The sequence below is a fragment of the Podarcis erhardii genome, assembly GCF_964252035.2.
Source record: "Podarcis erhardii genome assembly, chromosome: 9".
NCBI classification, from domain to species: domain Eukaryota; kingdom Metazoa; phylum Chordata; class Lepidosauria; order Squamata; family Lacertidae; genus Podarcis; species Podarcis erhardii.
Window position 1 is genome coordinate 7,336,081 of NC_138512.1, and position 21,884 is coordinate 7,357,964.

The following is a 21,884-nucleotide window of genomic DNA, read 5'->3' on the forward strand; positions in this document are numbered from 1 at the left end:
TCTCCAGTGACCTTCGTTTCAAGGAAACCGTTCCTAAGGTCTAGATTTAAAATGCAAAAGGTTTCTGCTTCCTTTACGATTCATTCTCATCGTCATCAGTGAATCTGCTTGTCTTTAGAATTAAAAAGGTAAAGGTACCCCTGCCCATACGGGCCAGTCGTGTCCGACTCTGGGGTTGTGTGCTCATCTCGCTTAAGAGGCCGGGAGCCAGTGCTGTCCGAAGACACGTCCGGGTCACATGGCCAGCGTGACGAAGCTGCTCTGGCGAGCCAGCACCAGCGCAGTGCACGGAAACGCCGTTACCTTCCCGCTATAAAGTGGTACCTATTTATCTACTTGCACTTTGACATGCTTTTGAACTGCTAGGTGGGCAGGAGCTGGGACCGAACGACGGGAGCTCACCCCGCCGCAGGGATTCGAACCGCCGACCATGCGATCGGCAAGTCTTAGGCACTGAGGTTTTACCCGCAGCGCCACCCGCGCCCCTTAAGAATTACTTTAGAATTATGTCTTTAGAATTACTTACCCATTATTTGTTTTGGTTTATCTCGTGTGTACTTTAAAGTTACACGTTACCTTAGCCAAAAGACTTTATTCCTTGTTCAAATGAATAATATCATAAAGGGGGCGGGCAAATGGGCTGGGATTTCAAGCCAAAAGCCACTGGGCGTTCGGCATCCTTGAGATGGCAGCCCAGCTGTTATAAGAGCCTGACCTTCGGAGAACTTGCATCACTTCCAAAGGATTTCTCCTCTGGCTGCTTTGTTCTATCTTCCTTTTTTTTCTTTTATCCCCTACTGCTGCAATGCAAGCCAGGCATGGTTTCTGCCTCCCTGGCTTGGGCATCCCCCGCAGCTTGAGGATCTTATACTGGTCTGAAACTACCCGGCCTCTGGGCCACCGCAGAGTTCACGCAGCTTCTGGAGCCTTGCACCCCTCTCCTCTGCGGGAGAAAGTGGGCAGGCCATTTGACCAATTACCTGGCCACTGGAGAAACAGCTGGCTCAACCTGTACCACTTCTGGAAGGAAGACGGTTTCCACAATGTCCACAACATCATGGTAAAGAAGTTCCAGCAATTTGGGCCAATCTACAGGTAAGGGGGTCTCTTTTTGGCTGATATGTTCCACCCTCTCTCATTTCTAGCAGCTCCTTGGGCTTTCTGAAAAAAAATTGCTCATTGCTTTTTTTCTAAAAAAATTATGCTTAAGGGGTACTTTCGTTTTCACTCAAAGAAATCACCTTTTTATAGTTCAAATCGGGGGAAATAAATAAATGGACAGGACAGAGAAGGCTTATTCCAAAAGATGGCTTTTAATTTTTTTTAAAAAAAGGAAACCCAGAGGGGAAAACACAAATTCTCAGACCAGAATTTGTGGTTCTGCCAAGAAAGAAAGAAAAAAAGAAAGAAAGAAAGAAAGAAAGAAAGAAAGAAAGAAAGAAAGAACTGATTATTAAGGACCACAGAAATTATTTTTTAAAAAATATATCCAGAAAAGAAGGGGAATTGAGGTCCTTCCAGAAGCCTTTCCGTATCCAAAAATAAATGGTAAAACAGAGGGGGACGACAAGCAGACATTGACAGATACTTTCAATTGGGGTGGGAAGAAGAGAGAGAAAATTAGTGAAATAAGAGAAGGAAGGGGAAGGGGCGCAGGGCGCAGGGCGCATCTCCAAGGGGAGGGGGCTTTTTGGCGGGGGCGCCCAAGGCCAGAGGATCAGAGGACTGCGGAACTCGCAGGTGGCCGCTTCCTTCCTGCCTCTCCCCTCCTGCTGCTGCCGCCGCTTCCTCCGCATCCTTCCCAGCTGCATTTAGATTCACGAAACGTTTAGGGGTTCGCGTCCCCCGCGCGTCTCCCCAGAAAAAAAGGACTGGATTTGCTCATGGGACCACTTAAGACTAGGCTGCTGTTCAGTGGCGTAGCGTGGGTTGTCAGCACCCGGGGCAAGACAAGTAATTTGCGCCCCCTAACCCGTGGATTTGCGCCCCCTAACCCTAATCCCCAGATGTTGCGCCCGGTGCGGCTGGCCCCCTCTGCACCCCCACGCTACGCCACTGCTGCTGTTTAAAGGACATCAACTCCGCCCCCCCCGCTCCGATTCCTGGGAACTGTAGTTTGCGATGAGTGCTGGGCGCAGTGCTATGTGAGGGGTAATTTACAGTTCCCAGGCCACTTTGGTGGGGAAATGTGCTTCCATTGTCCTTTAGATGATTGGTTCACAAAGCAGGGGGTGGCAGCGGGATCGCCCAGGGGGGCGCTAAGAGGCAAGGGGTCGGCGCATAGCTGTCAACTTTTCCCTTTTCTTGCGAGGAATCCTATTCGGAATAAGGGAATTTCCCTTAAAAAAAGGGAACAGTTGACAGCTATGGGTGGGCGCTGGAGCTGTGAATGAGCTTCAGACTTTGAAAAGTTTGTCATCAATTTTGGTCAGTTCAACTAAATAGTTTTAACTGGATTTTGAACAAATCTGCAATTAAATGTTGCTGTTTTGAATTGTATGGTGTTATTGTCCTCTTCAGTGGGTCCCGCAAAAAGCCATTTCCTCCCCCCCCCCCCAGCTGTTAGCCTGGAATCTCACTGATCCAAAGGAAAGTCTGGCCCAAACTGGCTGGCCCTTTGACAATTGTAATTATTGTGACAATTCCAATTACAGTATAACTGTGAGTTATGTTCAACTAACATTTACTCAGAGGAGATCTAAGAGCCATGGCTAATTTCAGCCAGTATTCTTTGAGTAAGAATTGAATATAATTCTGAACATGTCTTATTTTTGTTCTTTCTGTTTAACTAACATATCACTCGGCTGTTTTAATTGTTTAACTGATAATTGATTAAGCTACTCTGTGATTTTTTGCATCTGACTTTATTTGCTGACTTTGGCATTGTATAAATCTCTTTCTGTGTGTATGTGTGTGGTTATAGCTATACATATCAATTAGCAAACAGTATGCAAAACTGTCCTCTTTCCTGGCAATGCCATTAAGCAGGCACCCATCTACAGAGGGGAAATGTTTAAATCAGCTTGCTTAGTTTGTAGAGTTTGTTTTATTTGATTTTTTTTCTAGTTTTTCTAGTTTTTTTCTAGTTTTTTCTAGTTTTGATTTTGTATATCAAGAAGCCCCCTTAGAAGACCAAAAAACCCTTAGAAGACCAAAAAACCATTGCAACTCCTTGCCATATGCTTACTATTCCAAATATCTTTAAATATTGCCCATCCTCATTCAGACCTGCTTTCTTGTTGCCCCTTTGTTAGAATCATAGAATCATAGAATCATAGAGTTGGAAGAGACCCCAAGGGCCATCGAGTCCAACCCCCCTGCCAAGCAGGAAACACCATCAGAGCACTCCTGACATATGGCTGTCAAGCCTCTGCTTAAAGACCTCCAAAGAAGGAGACTCCACCACACTCCTTGGCAGCAAATTCCACTGTCGAACAGCTCTCACTGTCAGGAAGTTCTTCCTAATGTTTAGGTGGAATCTTCTTTCTTGTAGTTTGGATCCATTGTTGGACATCTTACATCTAGGGGAATATGAATATATATATATATATATATATATATATATATATATATATATATATATATATATCTCCCACTCATCTGACTGGGTTGCCCAAAGTTCCCATTGTTTTGTGTATGTTTTCCTTAAGAGAAAGCACTTGCCAGCACAGCCCCTACTTTGCATAGAGCAGGGGTCAGCAAACCTTTTTCAACAGGGAGCCGGTCAACTGTCCCTCAGACCTTGTGGGTGGCCAGACTATATAGTGATACCTTGGGTTACATACGCTTCAGGTTACATTTGCTTCAGGTTACAGACCCTGCTAACCCAGAAATAGTACCTCAGGTTAAGAACTTTGCTTCAGGAGAACAGAAATTGTGCAGCTGTGGCGCAGCAGAAGCAGGAGGCCCCATTAGCTAAAGTGGTGCTTCAGTTTAAGAACAGCTTCAGGTTAAGAACGGACCTCCGGAACAAATTAAGTACTCAACCCGAGGTATCACTGTATTTTGAAAAAAGAATATGTACGTATTCCTATGCCCCACAAATAACCCAGAGATGCAGTTTAAATAAAAGGACACATTCCACTCGTGTAAAAACATGCTGATTCCTGGACCGTCCGCAGGCTGGATTTAGAAGGCGATGAGGCCGCATCCAGCTCCTGGGCCTTAGTTTGCCTACCCATGGCATAGAGGAAGATATGGGTGGTGCTGTGTTCTAAACTACTGAACATCTTAGGTATGTTGATTGGAAGGTGGTGGTTCGAATCTGCACAGCGGGGTGAGCTCCTGTTGCTCTGTCCCAGCTTCTGCCAACCTAGCAGTTTGAAAAGCACAACAGTGCAAGCCTGTGCACTCTGGTTTCTGTCACGGTGTCCTGTTGTGCCAGAAGCGGCTTAGTCCTACTGGCCACACGACCCGGAAAGCTGTCTTTGGACAAACACCAGCTCCCTTGGCCTGAAAGCGAGATGAGCACTGCAAGCCCATAGTTGCCTTTGACTGGACATAACCATCCAGGGGTCCTTTACCTTTTTACTTTGCACATCAGATCCTTGCTCCTTACTCTCACCCTGTCTTTAGAGATGGTGTGTGTCTTTCAGCCAGTTAATAAAAATATTTTTGGCCTCAGCAGAACAGGGTGTTTTAAAATGATCGTTCCATCAAATACAATTTACTGCCAGCAATTTTGGTGTGGTTTTTGTTTTTTGCTTTTTGCTTAAGAACACAAGAGCCTTCTGGATCAGGACAAGAGGAGCCCATCTTAGTTTTGCTCCCTGTTCTTCCAGCGGCCCATTATGTGAAACCTGAAACCAGGATTTGAGCACAGGACCCCTTTCCCTCCCGTGATTTCCAGCACCTGGTATTCAGAAACATTGTGCCTCAGCCCTTTCCTTCTCCATGAATATGTCCAATCCTTTTTTGCAGCCACCCAAATTTGTGGCAATCACAACCTCTTGCAGGAGGGAGTTCCATAGGTTAACTGTGCTGCTTCAAGACAATTTCAGCATCAGAGAATGAAATAGCAGGTATCATAATGTTAACAGGAATTCATTTCAAAAGGCTGTGGCCAGAGGGCCTGTCTGCCAGCTCAGTCAGTCTGCTGTCCACCTGCTAACTGTGAGTAATATCCAAGGCAAGATGATGACTAAGTACAACAATTCAATATAAACTCTTTATATAAGTCTATACGGAACACTGAACAATACGAGAAATCAAATAAACAGAAATCTTATAAATCTCTTATATCCGGAATCACTGTTCACTACGTCTGTTTGCGGACCACTTCGGCAGCGTTGGACGTCATAAAACAAAGCTTTAACGGCTTGTTTTCATCAGATACGAATCTGACCCTTTGCTTCATTCAGGGACTTGCATAGTCTACTAAGACTTTCAGAGACTTATGGTTATTTGGTTCTATATATAACTTATGGTTATTTGGTTTTCAAGAGAATCCATCAAGAGTGCACATTTAGTGATTTTCAGAGAGTTATACGATTTCTGTTTATTTGGTTTCTCATATTGTTCAATGTTCCGTATAGACTATATAAAGAGTTTATATTGATATTGCATTGTTATATTTGGTCCTCGTGTTGCCTTGGATATTACTGATAATTCTTTGCAACCCAGGGGTTTAATTGTTTGGTTACACCTGCTAACTGTGAACAGGTAACTTCAAGGTTTCTGCTCTCTCACTGCCTTGTCTTTAAACTGGCCTTGAACCTTTTGTGTGGGAACTTGCCCTCTTGACCAGGGGTCAGCAAACCTTTTCAGCAGGGGGCCAGTCCACTGTCCCTCAGCACCTTGTGGTGGGCCGGACTATATTTTTTTGGGGGGGAGGGGGGAAATGATGCAAGAGTACCACGAGCCCCAGTGGCTGCTTACCTGTGTCTTGTGAGCAGCAGGGGCTGGTGGCAGCGGTGGCGGCGGAGGAACGATGAGCGGTGCGCAAAAGGGCTCTGGAGAGGGGCTGCTTAAAACTGCAGCCGCTGGAGTGCTCCTGCTGCTGGCACCAACAAAGCCCAGCCCCCTTCCTTCCTCCTCTAGGCAGGGCGGGGAGAAGCCAGGAGGAGGGAGGGAGGAGACGCCGATGCCGTGTGAGGGAGAGGGAAAGAACGTGTGCACGCTGGCGATCCACGCGGCGATTCCCGGACCATCCGCGGGCCGGACCCAGAAGGCAATTGGGCCTGATCTGGCCCGTGGGCTTTAGTTTGCCGACCCATGCTCTTGACAGTCTTTTAAACAGAGGACTGTCAAGTGAGACATAGAATTGTAGAGTTGGAAGGGAACTTAAGCGACATCTAGCGCAATTCCCTGCAGTGCAGGAATTATAGCATGTTCAGCCTGTTTGATGCTGGGTCTTCTGCTGCTACACTTTGGTGTTACTTGCTGAAAAGGCAAGTAAGAGGTGACATGATGGAAGTTTCTAAAATTATGCCTGGCATGGAGAAAGGCTTTTCTCCTTCTTGCATGACGCTAGTTGGTGAAAGACGCAGCTGCCAAGTGCTGCAAGCCGTGATGGCTGGCTGTGTTCTGCCTCCAGGGCTGAAGGCAGCAGCGTTTGTGAACACCAGCAGCTGGAAAACACAGGAGCAGTGTGTGATTCTCTTGTGCCCAGGTCCTACTTGTGGGTTCCCCACTGGCACAACTGGCTGGCCACTCCAAGAGCAGGATGACGGAGTAGGTGGGCCATTGGCCTGATCCAGCGGTCTCTCCTTACGTTCTTCCTCCAGAAAAGAGGAGGCCTGGGTGGTGAGCAGTTGCAATTCACCCTGTTCCTCGTTGCTCTTGCTGCAGGGAGAAGCTGGGCACCTACGAAAGCGTCAACATCATTGATCCTGAGGATGCGGCTTTGCTCTTCAAAGCGGAAGGCGTGTACCCAGAGAGGTTCATGGTACCACCCTGGACGGCCTATCGTGACTTCCGCAATAAGGCATACGGAGTGCTTCTCAAGTAAGGCCCGTGTGATGTGTTGGGGGCAAGAGGGAATTTTGTGACCAGGGAATCTATAGGGGTGGGGAATAACTGCAGAAAAGCATACATAGGGCATCTGCAGGAAATCTTAGGGGAGGACTGTTCATTTTATTTTTTTTAATTTTTTTTAAATAATTTTTTATTATTTTTCTCCTTAAACAGTATTTTAACAATACAATAACACACACATTTACTTTCAGCTTTGCCAAGCTTGTGGCTTCCCTCCCTCCCTCCCTCCCGCAGGTTTTCCACTTTCAAATCCTATCTCGCACTTTAGCTCTTTAGCCTATTGTCCACGCTTTAGGATTTATTTCAGTCCTGCTAGCGTTTTCAGATTTTTGCAATTATTATTCAAATATGCAATAAATTTACTCCAGTCCCTTTGAGATTTTTGATCGTCCTGGTCTTGAATCCTGCAGGTCAGTTTGGCCAGTTCTGCAAAGTCCATCATCTTCGCGTGCCATGCCTCAATCACTGGTAATTCCTGTAACTTCCACTTTGGGGCCCATTTTAATGGTGACCGCCAGCCACTGGGAAGTATTATGTTTGAGTCCTACTCAGAGTAGATCTATTGAAGTTGATGGACATCCAGCTCAGTGCTGCCTTCCCCAACCACTGCTTTGGATGCCAACTCCTGCCAGCCCCAACCAACATGTCAAAGGGTTAGGAGTGAGGACTGTTCATCCCCGAAACCCAATTATTAATAACTTTCAGGGGGAATTTGAAAATATTCCTGTTTACCCAGGCATTTGGGTGAATCTGACCCCTTTTGACATTCAGATGAAGAGGTCACAGAGGTGAGAAGTCCCTCTCCATGCAGTTGCTGGACTTCCTATAAATGCTGTTGGCTAACACTTATTGGAAGTCCAGGTAATTACAATTAGTGTAAACTTGGGATCAGTTTATTCGCTGGGATCACCAGGCACTGTCCCCCAAGATGATCATGTGGGGTAGTACATGATGCCTTGCCCCACTTGATCACTTCAATGGGCAGAACTGCCCCTTTTACAGGTGCCAAAGAACACCCGCTCCGCTTTCACAAGACCTCCACCTTTCAGCACCTACACTTTGGAACTCCCCACCAATGGATACCAAGAAAATGCCTTTACTGGACTTTTTTTGGTGCTGGCTAAAAACATTCTTGTCTAGACAAGCCTACCCAGATGCTTAGATAGTTGATGCAACGTTTAACCTGTTTTCAGTCTATTTTTATTTTAGCATCTTGAAAGTCTTACATTTTTTATTAATTCTCCTTATTATGAATTTTATTGCTTTATCTTCTTATTAAACGAAACCTGTTTTGAGGGTTTTCTTTTTACAGTGATAAATGTCATGAGATAAATAAGTAATATGAAATGATGTAAGACCCTGCATACGTTTCTTCTGCATTTCCCTGGGATCTGTCCTCGCTGATCCTTCTGTTTCTCTTTCACCCACTTAGGAGTGGCGAGAGTTGGCGCCATGACCGCCTGGCCATCAACAGGGAGGCCCTGTCCCTCAAGATGACCGATCACTTTGTGCCTCTCCTGAACGAGGTGGGGGAAGATTTTGTCCGCAGAGTGCACACACAGATCCAAAGAAGTGGGCAGGGGAAATGGACGGCTGACCTCAGCAACGAGCTGTTCCGGTTTGCTCTGGAGTGTGAGTGGGCAAGGGGGCTCAATGGGAGGGAATATATTGCAGGAAGGTGTGCTAGGTGACCCCCAGGGTCCCTTCCAACTCCGTCGTTCTATGATTCCAGGAATAAGCGGTGGCTTGAGAGAGGATACAGATGCCTCCACTGTCAGAGGCAGCATGGCTACCAAATACCAGTTGCTGGAAGCCACAGAAGGGAAGTGTGTTGGTCTTCCACTGCTTATGGGTTTCTCCCTGGGGCATTCTCCCTGTGAGAACAGGATGTTCCATTGGCCTGATCCAGCAGACTTTTCTTATCTTCTTCTTTTTTTTCTTTTTCCGTTTCCTATAAATCTTATTAGGGACGCAGGTGGTGCTGTGGGTTAAACCACAGAGCCTAGAACTTGCCAATCAGAAGGTTGGCGGTTCGAATCCCCACGACGGGGTGAGCTCCCATTGCTCGGTCCCTGTTCCTGCCAACCTAGCAGTTCGAAAGCACATCAAAGTGCAAGTAGATAAATAGGTACCACTCCGGCGGGAAGGTAAACGGCGTTTCCGTGTGCTGCTCTGGTTCGCCAGAAGCGGCTTAGTCATGCTGGCCACAAGCCCAGAGTCAGCCACGACTGGACCTAATGGTCAGGGGTCCCTTTACCCTTTACCTTTATAAATCTTCTTATTATTATTTTACATCCACACACAATCTTAGGTACATGTACAGCCTTAAATAATTATACCATTAAATATTGATTCAAACTTGTATTTGTACATGCTCTTTTCTTATAATTTCTAACTAAACAAAAATAAACCAAAGTAAAAAATCCAATAAAGTAAATTATATGAAAACAGACTTCCCGTCATTTCCCGATGTAAGTTACATTTACGACATTGAATGTACTTATACTTCTTACCTCACTCTTACTATAGTCTCTAGTACTTTCTTACAACATATCGTACTGTTTTTCCTTGCTTAGTAGTATTTAATTTACACAAGGGTCATTCAAATGCTGCCATAGATGTTATGTTGTTGTTATATTTTTGTAGGTATTTCTTGAACATATACCATTTTTGCGTGAATGATTGTTTTGTATTTCCCCTTAATCTATCTGTCAATTGAGCCAATTCTGCATAGTCTAATAACTTATTCTGCCATTCCCTTACTGTTGGTACTTTCCCCCCTTTCCAGTTCGATGCAATTAATAACCGGGCAGCGGCTGTTGCACATATAAAGATTTCTCTTATATTTTTCGGGATATCACTGCCTAAAATTCCTAGTAGAAATGCTTCTGGCTTCTTTGCAAATGATAATTTAAAGATCTTTTTCATCTCATCATAGATGTGGTTCCAGAACTCTTTAATTTTTTGGCATGTACACCACATAGGGTACATATCTCCTTTTGTTTCTCCTCACCGCCAACATTTGTCTGAAATATTTTTATACATCTTGGAGAGTTTTGATGGTGTAAGGTACCACCTGAACTGCATTTTCACCATATTTTCTTCAATTGTGTAACAGGCCGTAAAATTCATGTTTTCCAAAGAGTTTCCCATTCACACCTTGCTATGGTGTTGGCTGAGGTAAAAGACAAGGTAAAATACAAGATGGCGCCCTCCCACAAGGCACATGCAGAAGCCTTCCATAGGCCATTGTCTTCCACTACAGGGCAAGGCACATGCCGCTCAGCTCTGGCCTCTTCTGCTACCTCAACACCTGCTGCCTCACTCTGCCTCACTGTAGGACTGGCCCTGAGTTAAACTGTGGAACTCCCTCCCACAGTAGGCAGCGATGTGATGGCTTCAAAAGAGGATTAGAGAAACCCATGGAGGAGGAGAGGGTTGTCAGTGACTATGAGCCACCATGGCTCTACCTCCACAGTTGAAGGCAGCATTGCTTTCAAATACCGGTTGCTAGAAAGAGCAGGAGGGGAGACTTGCTGTCATGCTCGGACCCGGCCTTGTGGGGTTCCCACAGGCAACTGTTCAGCCACTGTGAGAAGAGGATGCTGGGCCAAGACTCTTCTTACGTTCTTGAGATCTTAAAGTCCATTGCGCAACGACACCCAGCCACAGGAAATCATAGAAATGCAGGGATGGAAGGGACCCATAGGTGCTACCCATTTGACTCCCACCCCAAGTGGGCAGAGTATGGGGCGTTTCTGTACAGCAGGGATTCATTTTCTTCTTCTGCCCTTTCGCCCAGCGGTGTGCAATGTCCTATACGGTACCCGCCTGGGACTCCTGCAGGATATCATTGACCCAGAGAGCCAGCAGTTCATCGATGCCGTAACCCTGATGTTCGACACTACCTCGCCGATGCTGTATCTCCCGCCGAGCCTTCTGCGCAGGATCAACTCCAAGATCTGGCTGGACCATGTGAGGGCCTGGGACATCATCTTCAAGCATGGTGAGCATGTGTTTACATGGAGCCCCAAGGATGGGGCACCTTTCTAAGGTCAAGGGCCTTCTAGGTTACTTTCTAGGCAACCTAGAACCTGGCAACCTGGGAGGTTACCTTCTAAGCAACCTCCCAGGGGATGGGGCAGAGCAGGAATTGCAAGTTTTACCTTTGCACAGTAGGCTAGTCCTTAAACATGCTCAGATTTCTCTCTCTCCTGCATTCAGGTCAGCAAGAAACACGTTGCTTTAGTTTCTTTCCTGCATTGTGGTGGGTTGGACTAGAAGACCTCTGGGATCCCTTCCGACACTAGTTCTAAGATTCTGTGATAACCAGAGTTCAAGAACACATCCACTCTGAGGGAAATATCTACAACCAGAAAAGAGTTATCGGATTTATTTTATCTGACTCTGATTTATTTTACAAAACAAAGTTGGTAAAACAAATGAAGTGTCACGAGATCAAGGTCTTTCAGGAAACAGATAACTTGTTAATAATTATACTAAATCTAGTGGCTGTATTCTGAACAAGGTAGTAAATGCACAGCTTCTTTTAACCTTCAGTGGCTTATTTCAGTCATTGCTCTTCCATTAGGTGTTATAGGTTCCTAGACTAGATGGTAAATGCTCTGCTTATTTCCAGACTCCTTTCTCTAGCCGTAGGCGTTTTCCTCAACGTGTATGTTACAACGACAGACCAGAGCCAACCTTCCTTAACTTTCCCTCCGGCTCCCTCTTAAACCATCTCCCTCTCCCTCAAAATGGCTCCTTTTATTCTCACTCCCAAAGTGATGGCTCTGCCCCCCCTTGACAGCCAATCAGAGAGAGGGTCCAGCCCTTGGGTGGAATTCCAAGACATGGCATCACCAGACCCTGGTCTGGCTCGGCTGTCCGTCACACCATTGATTGTGAAAAGGAGAGCAGGAGTGGAAAACTGCTGGCCCTCCAGTTTCTACTAGAGGCACGGGCAGTTGCCAGGGATGATGGGAGGAGTTGCTCAGGGACATCTGGAGGGCCACAGGTCCCCCAAACCCAAAAGAGCAACATGGCAAAGAGTAGCTCCAAGCTCCACCCGGGGGTGGAGGGGTGGGAAAGAAGGCCTTTGAGGTGCTTCAATGAATCACAGGAATGGTGTCTGAGCAGTTGAAGGAGGAGGGGAGGGGGGCAAAGCAAGGGAGACTCAGAGCCCCAGCTCGCCTTCAGCATCAAGGCTACATCTAGGAACGTGTAAACATCAAAAGCTGACATATGGTCATTTATCCGTTTCGCCCTGTGCTATCCATGCAGTGTTCTCCAAGGTCACACAGTGAGGTCTTAATTTATTTGGAAATGCTTTTTGTTAACTGTAAAAGAACTGTAAGAACAGAAAAAGAGCCTCCTGGATAAGGCCAATGGCCCATCTACTGTAGTGCAGCATCCTGTTCTCACAATGGCCTATGAAATAATAATAATAATAATAATAATAATAATAATTTATTAAATATACCCCACCCATTTGGCTGGGTTTCCCCCAGCCACTCTGGGTGGCTTCCAACAAAGTATTAAAATACAGTAGTCTATTAAACATTAAAAGCTTCCCTAAACAGGGCTGCCTTCAGATGTCTTCTAATAGTTTAGTCTGGTAGTTGTTATTCTCTTTGACATCTGGTGGGAGGGCGTTCCACAGGGTGGGAGCCACTACCAAGAAGGCCCTCTGCCTGGTTCCCTGTAACTTGGCTTCTCGCAGTGAGGGATCCACCAGAAGGCCCTTGGCGCTGGACCTCAGTGTCCGGGCAGAACGATGGAGGTGGAGACGCTCCTTCAGGTATACTGGACCGAGGCTGTTTAGGGTTTTTAAGGTTCAGCACCAACACTTTGAATTGTGCTCGGAAACGTACTGGGAGCCAGTGTAGGTCTTTCAAGACCGGTGTTATATGGTCTCGGCAGCCGCTCCCAGTCACCAGTCTAGCTGCCGCATTCTGGATTAGTTGTAGTTTCTGGGTCACCTTCAAAGGTAGCCCCACATAGAGTGCATTGCAGTAGTCCAAGTGAGAGATAACTAGAGCATGCACCACTCTGGTGAGAGAATCTCATTTCTTGTAACTTGTGTCCATTCGTTCGGGTCTTTCCCTCTGGAGCAGCAGAAAATAAGCTTGATCCATCTGCCATGTGACAACTCTTCAGGTACTTGAAGATGGCTCTCCTACCTCCTCTCCGTCTCCTCTTCTCCAGGCTAAACATCCCCAGCTCCTACAACTGTTCCTCCTAAGTCTTGGTTTCCAAACACTTGGTCACCCTCCTCTGCAGCCCTTGCAGCTTTTTAACATCCTTCTTAAACTGTGGTGCCCAGAACTGGACACAGCGCCCACTTTCTTCCTCTCTGTCTCACCAGCTGACAAGTGTATCCAAAACATCTACCGAGACCTCCGCCTGAAACGGAGAAGTGACCAAGAGTACACGGGCATTTTGTCCAGCCTCTTGCTGCAGAACAAGTTGCCTCTCGAAGATACGAAAGCCAGCGTCACAGAGATGATGGCAGGAGGTGTAGACACGGTAAGAGAGGCAGGCAGGGCTCTTGACAACAAGGGTGAGTTGTAGAGATCTGGCTTTAAAGGGGTCCTGAACTGAATTTCTCAGCAGTGCCTGCCTCTAAACCAAACTGTTACAGGAGACACTTAGCACCTGTTTCACATTTGTAAGAACTCACTTTTTTAGTGTGACACTCTGGAACTCCCTGCCTATTGAAATCAGACGGGCACCTTCGCTGTACTCTATTCAGCGACCGCTGGAAACATTCTTGTTCCGACAAGTCCACCAGATGTTTAGAACAGGGCTAGGCAACCTAAGGCCTGTGGGCCGGATGCAGCCCAATCACCTTCTCAATCCGGCCCACGAATCAGCTTGTTTTTACATGAGTAGAATGTGTCCTTTTATTAAAAATGCACTTCTGGGTTATTTGTGGAGCCTGCCTGGTATTTTTACATGAGTAGAATGTGTGCTTTTATTTAAAATGCATCTCTGGGTTATTTGTGCGGCATAGGAATTCGTTCATCCCCCCCCCAAAAAATATATAGTCCGGCCTACCACATGGTCCGAGGGACGGTGGACCGGCCCATGGTTGAAAAAGGTTCCTGACCCCTGGTTTAGAAAGTCAGTGTGAATGTTAATCTGTTTTTAGTCTATCGCTGATTTTTTTGACTGTTTAAAATAATTGTTTTTACTGATAATTTTATGCTTTATTGCTGGAAACTGCTTTGAGAGGTTTATCTTACAACCAAGCAGTGTATAAATTTTATGAAACAAGACAATACGTTTGAAGAAGGCATCGATCCAGTATGTACAAATATTTGGGACAGAAGCCAGCCCAGTATCTCCGTCCTTCTCTCCCCATTGATTCATGGTCTGCTTCCAGACTTCAATGACCCTCCAGTGGGCAATGTATGAATTGGCCCGGGCTCCTGGCCTGCAGGAGCAGCTGCGGTCGGAAATCCTTGCTGCCAGGTCGTCGTCCCAGGGGGATGTTCTGAAGATGTTGAAATCTGTGCCGCTGCTCAAAGCTGCTATCAAGGAGACACTGAGGTAGGGCAGCAGGCAATGGGGCGGTCCCTGTCTAGGGTGGAAGGATTGCCACATAGGGGGGAAGCACCCAGGCTCCAGAGGCTGCCTGCAGTCTAACTTTGGGTACGTGGCAAGGAGTGGGGAAAGAGGGTGGTGGTAGGAAGTCAGCAAGAACAAATCGGGTTGGCAGGAATGGGTCCCTTCCACTTCTGCAATTCTATGCTACTACCTCTGGGGTGGGACATGGGTGGCGCTGTGGGTTAAACCACAGAGCCTAGGACTTGCCAATCAGAAGGTCAGCGGTTCGAATCCCCACGACGGGGTGAGCTCCTGTTGCTCGGTCCCTGCTCCTGCCAACCTAGCAGTTCAAAAGCACGTCAAAGTGCAAGTAGATAAATAGGTACCACTCCGGTGGGAAGGTAAATGGCGTTTCCGTGCACTGCTCTGGTTCGCCAGAAGTGGCTTGGTCATGCTGGCCACATGACCCAGAAGCTGTACGCCGGCTCCCTCGGCCAATAAAGCGAGATGAGTGCTGCAACCCCAGAGTCGGTCATGAATGGACCTAATGGTCAGGGGTCCCGACCTTTACCTTACCTCTGGGGTTAAGCTCTCCAGAGTGGATTAGGGCTGAGTGGATGAATGTCTCCCCCCCCCCCCGGTCTTTCCTGAAGGCTCCACCCGGTCGCAGTGACGTTACAGAGATACGTGGCGCAAGACATCATTCTTCAGAATTACTGTATTCCTGCCAAGGTGAGTAACCAGGACGGAAAGGCACCATTCCTTGATCTACCATTACCGTTGCGATGCTGTGTGTTGCTAATGATGCCATGATCCAATTCAGTGATCAGCAAAGATTTTCTTTGTTTTCCTGGGCCTTAGGGCGGCATCATTGGTATGATTGTACCATTAAACCCATTTTAAATACAGTGGTGCCTCGCAAGACGAAATTAATCCGTTCCGCGAGGCTCTTCGTATAGCGGTTTTTTCGTCTTGCAAAGCAAGCCCATTGACAGCTTAGCGGATTAGCGCTATTAGCGGTTTAGCAGCTTTTAGCGGATCAGCTGTTAAGCGGCTTAGGGCTTAGGAAAAGGGGGAAAAAAGGGAAAACCCCCCGCAGGAACTCGCAAGACATTTTCGTCTTGTGAAGCAAGCCCATAGGGAAATTCGTTTTGCGAAGCGCCTCCAAAACGGAAAACCCTTTCGTCTAGCGGGTTTTCCGTCTTGCGAGGCGTTCGTCTTGCGGGGCACCACTGTATCTTAGTGTGACTTGATGGCTGCATTTTCATTATTATTACTACTTGGTTGTGACTCGCTTAGGGACTTTAGTGGGAAGCAAAACATATATTTAATAAAGCGAGCCTAGCCAAGCCTAATCTAACCACCAAAGGGGAATTGGGAGGAGAATCACATCAGTGGCGCACCTTGGCGTCTCAAATTTCAGTGGCGTCCTGTGCAACTGCAAAATCTGGTGCTCATATCTGGGACGTGATAGTTGTGGCGCCTGCTGCGGTGTCCCAAAAGCTCCATGCCTGGTGTTACTGAGCCAGTTGCACTCTCCTAGACCCACCATTGGGCCACATACATGAAAAATCTGAAAACCTAGGTATATATTCACTAACCCTTTTCCTCCTCTGCACAGACATTGGTCCAGGTGGGACTTTATGCGATGGGCCGGGATCCCAGGTTTTTCACCAAGCCCGAGCAGTTCAACCCGCACAGGTGGCTGCAGGCGGACTCCACCTACTTCCGGGGGCTGGGCTTTGGCTTTGGCCCACGCCAGTGCCTTGGGCGCCGGATTGCTGAGCTAGAGATGCAGCTCTTCTTGATCCATGTGAGTCTGGCCCTGCCTCCCCCGTGACATGAATAACCAGGTGCACCAATATAGGATGGGGGATGCCTGGATGGTAGCAAGACACGTTCTTGCTAGCATGCCTGGATGGTAGCAAGACACGTTCTTGCTAGCATTCTCAACATGCAGGGAGGTTAGGCTGGCCTCAACCAGAGCCAGGGCTTTTTCGGCTGTGGCCCCGATCTGGTGGAACGCTCTGTCACAAGAGACTAGGGCCCTGCGGGACTTGACATCTTTCTGCAGGGCCTGCAAGACAGAGCTGTTCCACCAGACCTTTGGCCAAGGCACAGTCTGACCCCCTCCTTCGGTAATCCTCATAGAACTCTAGCCCAATGGTGGCCATTAATTTGATTCTGAATTGGTTTTAGAATGAGTTGATTTTAGAATGCTGTGTTACTTTTATTGTTGTTATCCGCTCTGAGCCCGGCTTCGGCTGGGGAGGGCGGGATATAAATAAAATTTTATTATTATTATTATGAGTCAACCGTGTGATGCAGCTGCAAAAACAGCTAATACAATTCTAGGCTGCATCCACAGAAGACTTTTGTCCAGATTAAGGGAAGTCATAGTACTGCTCTGCTTTGCTTTGGTCAGACACCAGCTGGAGTCCCATGTCCAGTTCTGTGTACCAAAGCAATGGAAAAAGGCTCATCACACCCAATTCTCTTTTTTTATTAGCTTAAATTTGTATCCCACCTTTCCACTGAAAGGTGTGGCAGGTGGCATCTTGATACAAAACAACAAGAGCATACTGCTGTGTCCAACTTACTTGTTCAGAATAGCCCTGTTGAAACCAATCATGTGCAGCCCTACGCTAATTGCATGGACTTGGGTTTACTGTCAGTAATACCGAGACACAATCTGTATTTTCCTTTTCAGTGATAGAAAAAGGAGCTATTTATATACAGTGGTGCCTCGCAAGACGAAATTAATTCATTCCGCGAGTTGCTTCGCCTTGCGATTTTTTCGTCTTGCGGAGCGCGGATTCCCCGGGTATTAACGGCTTTAAGAAAAAGGAAGCAAACCCGCAAGACGTTTTCGTCTTGCGAAGCAAGCCCATAGGGAAATTCGTCTTGCGAAGCACCTCAAAAAACGGAAAACTCTTTCGTCTAGTGAGTTTTTCGTCTTGCGAGGCATTCGTCTTGCGGGGCGCCACTGTACAGTATGAGTCTCTGAGATTTAAAACTTGCTGCCCTGGGTATGGACCTCCAAATCTGAGTCTTGGGGCTCCTGGCTATGCCCTCACAAGCCTACTTGTTCTCTTGGATCGCACCCTGGTACTAAATGCTTCTCTTGACCCCTTTTCCTTCCATCTCTCTAGATGTTGGAGAGCTTCAAGATTGAGACCAAGAGGGGAGTGGACATCAACACTACTTTCAAACTCATCTTGGTTCCAGACAAGCCCATCCACTTGACCCTAGGGCCTCTGGACTCCCAGCTGTGAAAGGAGGAGTTCCCATTAGCCTCTGGGGCAAGACAAGACACATGGAGCCTCCTTCAAGGGGAATGGGGAGCCGACTGACCGTTCCACTCATATCTGTGTATAAAGATCCCTGGGTGTCCAGTGGCCGTTTTTCCTAAATGCAAAAAAGGGAGACACTAGCATTGAGATTAATAATTTGGGGTGGGACTCCTTGACTCCCACGCAGTACAATTTAGACCAGGGCTGGTGGCTTTGCCCACCACCGGAACGTGGCCCCAGAGCTGAGAAAGGTTCTCCACCCCGGTTTAGACACTGGAGGGAAAAAGCATGCTTGCTGCACAGGTCTTCCCATAGTCTTAGGGCCAAGCCAGATGCAAGTCTAGAAGGCTTAAGAATGTTAGACAAACTCTGCTAGATCAGGCAGCTCAGCAGTTCAGCACCCAGCTTCTTGCAGTGCTGTGGGGAGGCCCCACAGACAGGCCTTAAAGGCATTAGGTCTCCTAAGCTGCTGACCCCTCGTCCAGCAACAGTGGGGCACGACTGCCTCTGAAGACGGGTCTTCTACTGAGCCAGCAGCTGTTGATTGACTTCCACTCCAACAAATTTGTTGAATTCTCTATTAAAGGCACTGGTGGCAAGTGTCACAAATCAACTGCATGTTGTGTGGAGAAATTTGTTCTTTCCCTGTCTTTAATCCCCCGCCAATCAATTTCAGTGGGTGAAATGTTCACTTCCTAGGGACATCTGGTTTGGAATTCAGTCTTGACTGCCTTGGAACTCAGCCCAAACTAGCCCCAAATTTGTCCGGGAAACAGAATAAGCCAAGCCAAGGCAATCTGATCTGAGTTTGGGGAAACTCGCTTGCTGCCATTAAGAGCGCCCATTATTCAGGCAGACATTGTCTGGGGATGTAGAAACCAGACTTTGTTCTGTTAGCCACCATCCTTTTTTATATGATGAAGGGGATAGTACCCCCAACCTCAGCGTCCTTCAACAAGCCACCCCCCTTCTTGCAGGGAACAAAGAATGTGGCAGGACTCACAGGGGATGGAAATGAGAGGGCAGGCTGAGGAAGCCCCTACTCCCAGGATCCTCCCTGGCAGATCCACCCACTCTTGTCAGAGCCAATCCCACCTCTCCCCCCCCCCCCCCGGTTATTGGTCAATCCTTCCTCTGCATCATCCTGACTCAGCCCGTTTATGAGGGAGGGAGACTGGGTAGCTCCTGCGCACGGCAAATGGTCCCAGCAGGAGCAAAGGGTTGGCTTCTACCAGAGCATCTTTACAGTGCACCAACCTCCTCTCTCCCTCCTGGCAAGCAAGCGCTGTACCTCCACCCCACCTGCAGGATTCTTCTGTCCTCCCTCCACCTGCATTTCCAGTAATTTTCTTCTTCCCAAGCAAATCGGCATCAGCTGGTGGGAGTCCATTGATCTTGAAAGTATCCATTTGGGGGGAATGTATGCCAAAACTTTTAAAAAGTTTATTAGGGAATGCCATGCTCCATTCGGTCTCTTGAGGAATGGGTATGAAACTTGAGAGGTATATTGTGGATCGCCACAAGCTGCACAAAGGACGAAGGCTCCCAATGCTTCTTGAGCTGACTTTGCTAATTTGGACGAGTCTTCTGAGAAGAGGGAAAGAGCAGGTGTCAGGAAGGTGTCTAGAATCTCCATGACCCAGTCGCCAGATCTCCTACCCACTCTGTCTAACATTCTGAGGGCCTGCACAATGTGCTTGCTGCAAGGGCATGTGCACCCCTGTAACATGGTGCAAAATTTCACTCAATGTTTCTGTGTGTGGAAAAAAGGCAATGATGTAGAGGTTTCCTTGCACACCCCCTGTCTGGGCAGAATGACCTCTAGACATGCTCCCAATCTGCCAAGGAGTCTACTTAGAAAGATCAGGCATCAGGTATGTTGGTACAGAAAGTCACAAATACAGGTACAGTGGTGCCTCGCAAGACGAAATTAATCCGTTCCGTGAGGCTCTTCGTCTAGCGGTTTTTTCGTCTTGCGAAGCAAGCCCATTGACGGCTTAGTGGATTAGTGCTATTAGCGGATTAGTGGCTTTTAGCGGCTTAGCGGATCAGCTGATAAGCGGCTTAGCGGCTTAGAAAAAGGGGGGGGGGAAGGAAAAAAAAACGCAGGAACTCGCAAGACATTTTCGTCTTGCGAAGCAAGCCCATAAGGAAATTCTTTTTGTGAAGCGCCTCCAAAACGGAAAACCCTTTCGTCTAGCGGGTTTTCCGTCTTGCGAGGCGTTCGTCTTGCGGGGCACCACTGTATGGTTGAATGACCCAGGGGGACCCGTGGCTGTTGGGGGTGGGTGGGCAGGAAGGAGAGGCTGGCATTGTGGGTGGGGGGAGGAGGACACTGTGAAAAGGCTGAGGCCTACCCTGACTACTAGCTGAGTCTTGGGGGAGAAGGTGGGAGCAGGGTCGTCTTAAGCATATCTGGCGCTGTGGTGCAAAGATCCCTCTGGTGCCCCATTCCCCGTTTCCCAGTTGTCAACCTTTTCCCAAGCTACTGCAGGGATCGCTCTCCTCCCGCGGGGCTTGGGAAGGAATCTGCACACCTGCCAGCCATATAGTTGGCGGGGCACAGCTTCCATCCTAAGCCTCTACGGGGATCGCTCTCCTCCTGCGGAAGCTTGGGAGGCAAGCTGCACGCCTGCCAGCCAGATGGTTGATGGGGCGCAGCTGGCACAACGCGCCAGTAAAACCAATGGGAAAGATGGCTCTGGGTGGGAACTCACCACTTGACTCATCCCTGCAGAGAAGCCTCTCGCAAAGGAGCATCCCTCAGCACTGATAGGTTAGGTGGGATTAGGCCATGCTGATCCTTTGGAGCAGACATGTGGAATGGGTTCTCAGGCTGCTCTCTGTTTGGATTTGGATTTGATATCCCGCTTTATCACTACCCGAAGGAGTCTCAAAGCAGTTAACAATATCCTTTCCTCCCTCCCCCACAACAAACACTCTGTGAGGTGAGTGGGGCTGAGAGACTTCAGAGAAGTGTGATTGGCCCAAGGTCACCCAGCAGTTGCATGTGGAGGAGCGGAGACGCGAACCCGGTTACTCAGATTATGAGTCCACCGCTCTTAACCACCACACCACACTGGCTCTCTGTAACACCTGTCCTCAATGAACGAAATCTAGGGACTCTGTGGATTGGTTTTGCATGAGGCAGAACCCCACATTTGTAGGGTATTTTTGGCACCTGAGGTTCCAAAACCAAAACTTCATCTCTGATTGTCAGATTCCTGGAGAAACCCAATGTCACCCTTGTTGAAACATGAGACTGGGTGTGTTGCTGGACTCTGGACCACCATCAGCCTCGACAATCTTGTCCATTGGTCAGGGATGGTGATGGGAGCTGGAATTCAGCAACACAGGGCTCCCTCTCCCTGCCCTTGAGCCGCTGGGTCAAGACACCTGCCCACCAAGGGGCAGCCCTTGCACTGACCTATAATGGAACCGACCCTTCACTGGGCTACTTTGGGGCACTCGCCTTCACTCCATATATCTTTGCGTTCTTCTGCTCTTCATCTCCTCTCCCTTCCTTCTCATCCTGTGAGTGGGTAAGGGAGCACTCTCATGAGCTAGAGGCATACTAGAACTTTCCAAGCTAAGTCTAGGCTGGACTTTGGGGGTGAGTGGGGTTGTGCACAGATGAAACCCTAAATCCCTCTACTTTCCCTTTTGAAGGGATGCAGTTCCCAAGGTCCAGAAGACACCAGCGCTCCCTCGTGGCTCTTATTGGCCAGATGTAGGGATGCAAGGAGGCAGCAATTTCCGTCCCATCCTGGTTTTGTTGCAATCAGCGTGGTTTCCATTCTGCTGCAGTTCAGCTTCTGCTAAAACTTAATGCTTTTCGTCTTACTATCCACTATGGCTGAAGCTTATGCAATTAATTTCAGTGGAAAGATAACGTCAAAATAATGCAGGAAATAATATAATTATGTATCTAATGTTTGTGGACTGAAAAAAGATTGCAAATATAGCATATATACTTTCCTGACCTCAGGTGAACAAGCAGATTACAGGAATTTCTGCCCCTATTTCTGTTTCCAGTGGAATTCTTTGTGTGCTAGATAGTTGTGA

General features: G+C 47.7%; 2 protein-coding genes across 3 annotated transcripts in view; one reads left to right on the plus strand and one right to left on the minus strand.

The window, feature by feature from the left end:
- The first annotated feature begins 695 nt into the window (after positions 1 to 695).
- Positions 696 to 18,432, plus strand: CYP11A1 (cytochrome P450 family 11 subfamily A member 1). Its single transcript, XM_081876337.1, has 9 exons — positions 696 to 1,095; positions 6,790 to 6,945; positions 8,408 to 8,607; positions 10,778 to 10,981; positions 13,343 to 13,503; positions 14,363 to 14,529; positions 15,180 to 15,258; positions 16,148 to 16,339; positions 17,679 to 18,432. The coding sequence occupies exons 1-9, from the start codon at positions 806 to 808 to the stop codon at positions 17,799 to 17,801; spliced, it is 1,572 nt and encodes a 523-aa protein (XP_081732463.1). The 5' UTR covers positions 696 to 805; the 3' UTR covers positions 17,802 to 18,432.
- A 2,795-nt stretch (positions 18,433 to 21,227) lies between these two features.
- Positions 21,228 to 21,884, minus strand: part of CCDC33 (coiled-coil domain containing 33) — a 154,476-nt gene continuing 153,819 nt past the window's right edge. For both annotated transcript variants that reach the window (XM_081876254.1, XM_081876253.1), the window contains one exon: positions 21,228 to 21,351. In XM_081876254.1, coding sequence (XP_081732380.1) covers positions 21,274 to 21,351 — 78 coding nt within the window. In that variant the 3' untranslated portion in view covers positions 21,228 to 21,273. The remainder of the gene's footprint in view (positions 21,352 to 21,884) is intronic.

Excerpts from the sequence above, each read along its gene's own strand:
- CYP11A1 (XM_081876337.1), top strand. The coding sequence starts at position 806 with ATGCAAGCCAGGCATGGTTTCTGCCTCCCTGGCTTGGGCATCCCCCGC. Across the intron at positions 8,608-10,777 it reads GTTCCGGTTTGCTCTGGAGT|CGGTGTGCAATGTCCTATAC; the intron begins GTGAGTGGGCAA and ends CCTTTCGCCCAG. Across the intron at positions 16,340-17,678 it reads TGCAGCTCTTCTTGATCCAT|ATGTTGGAGAGCTTCAAGAT; the intron begins GTGAGTCTGGCC and ends CCATCTCTCTAG.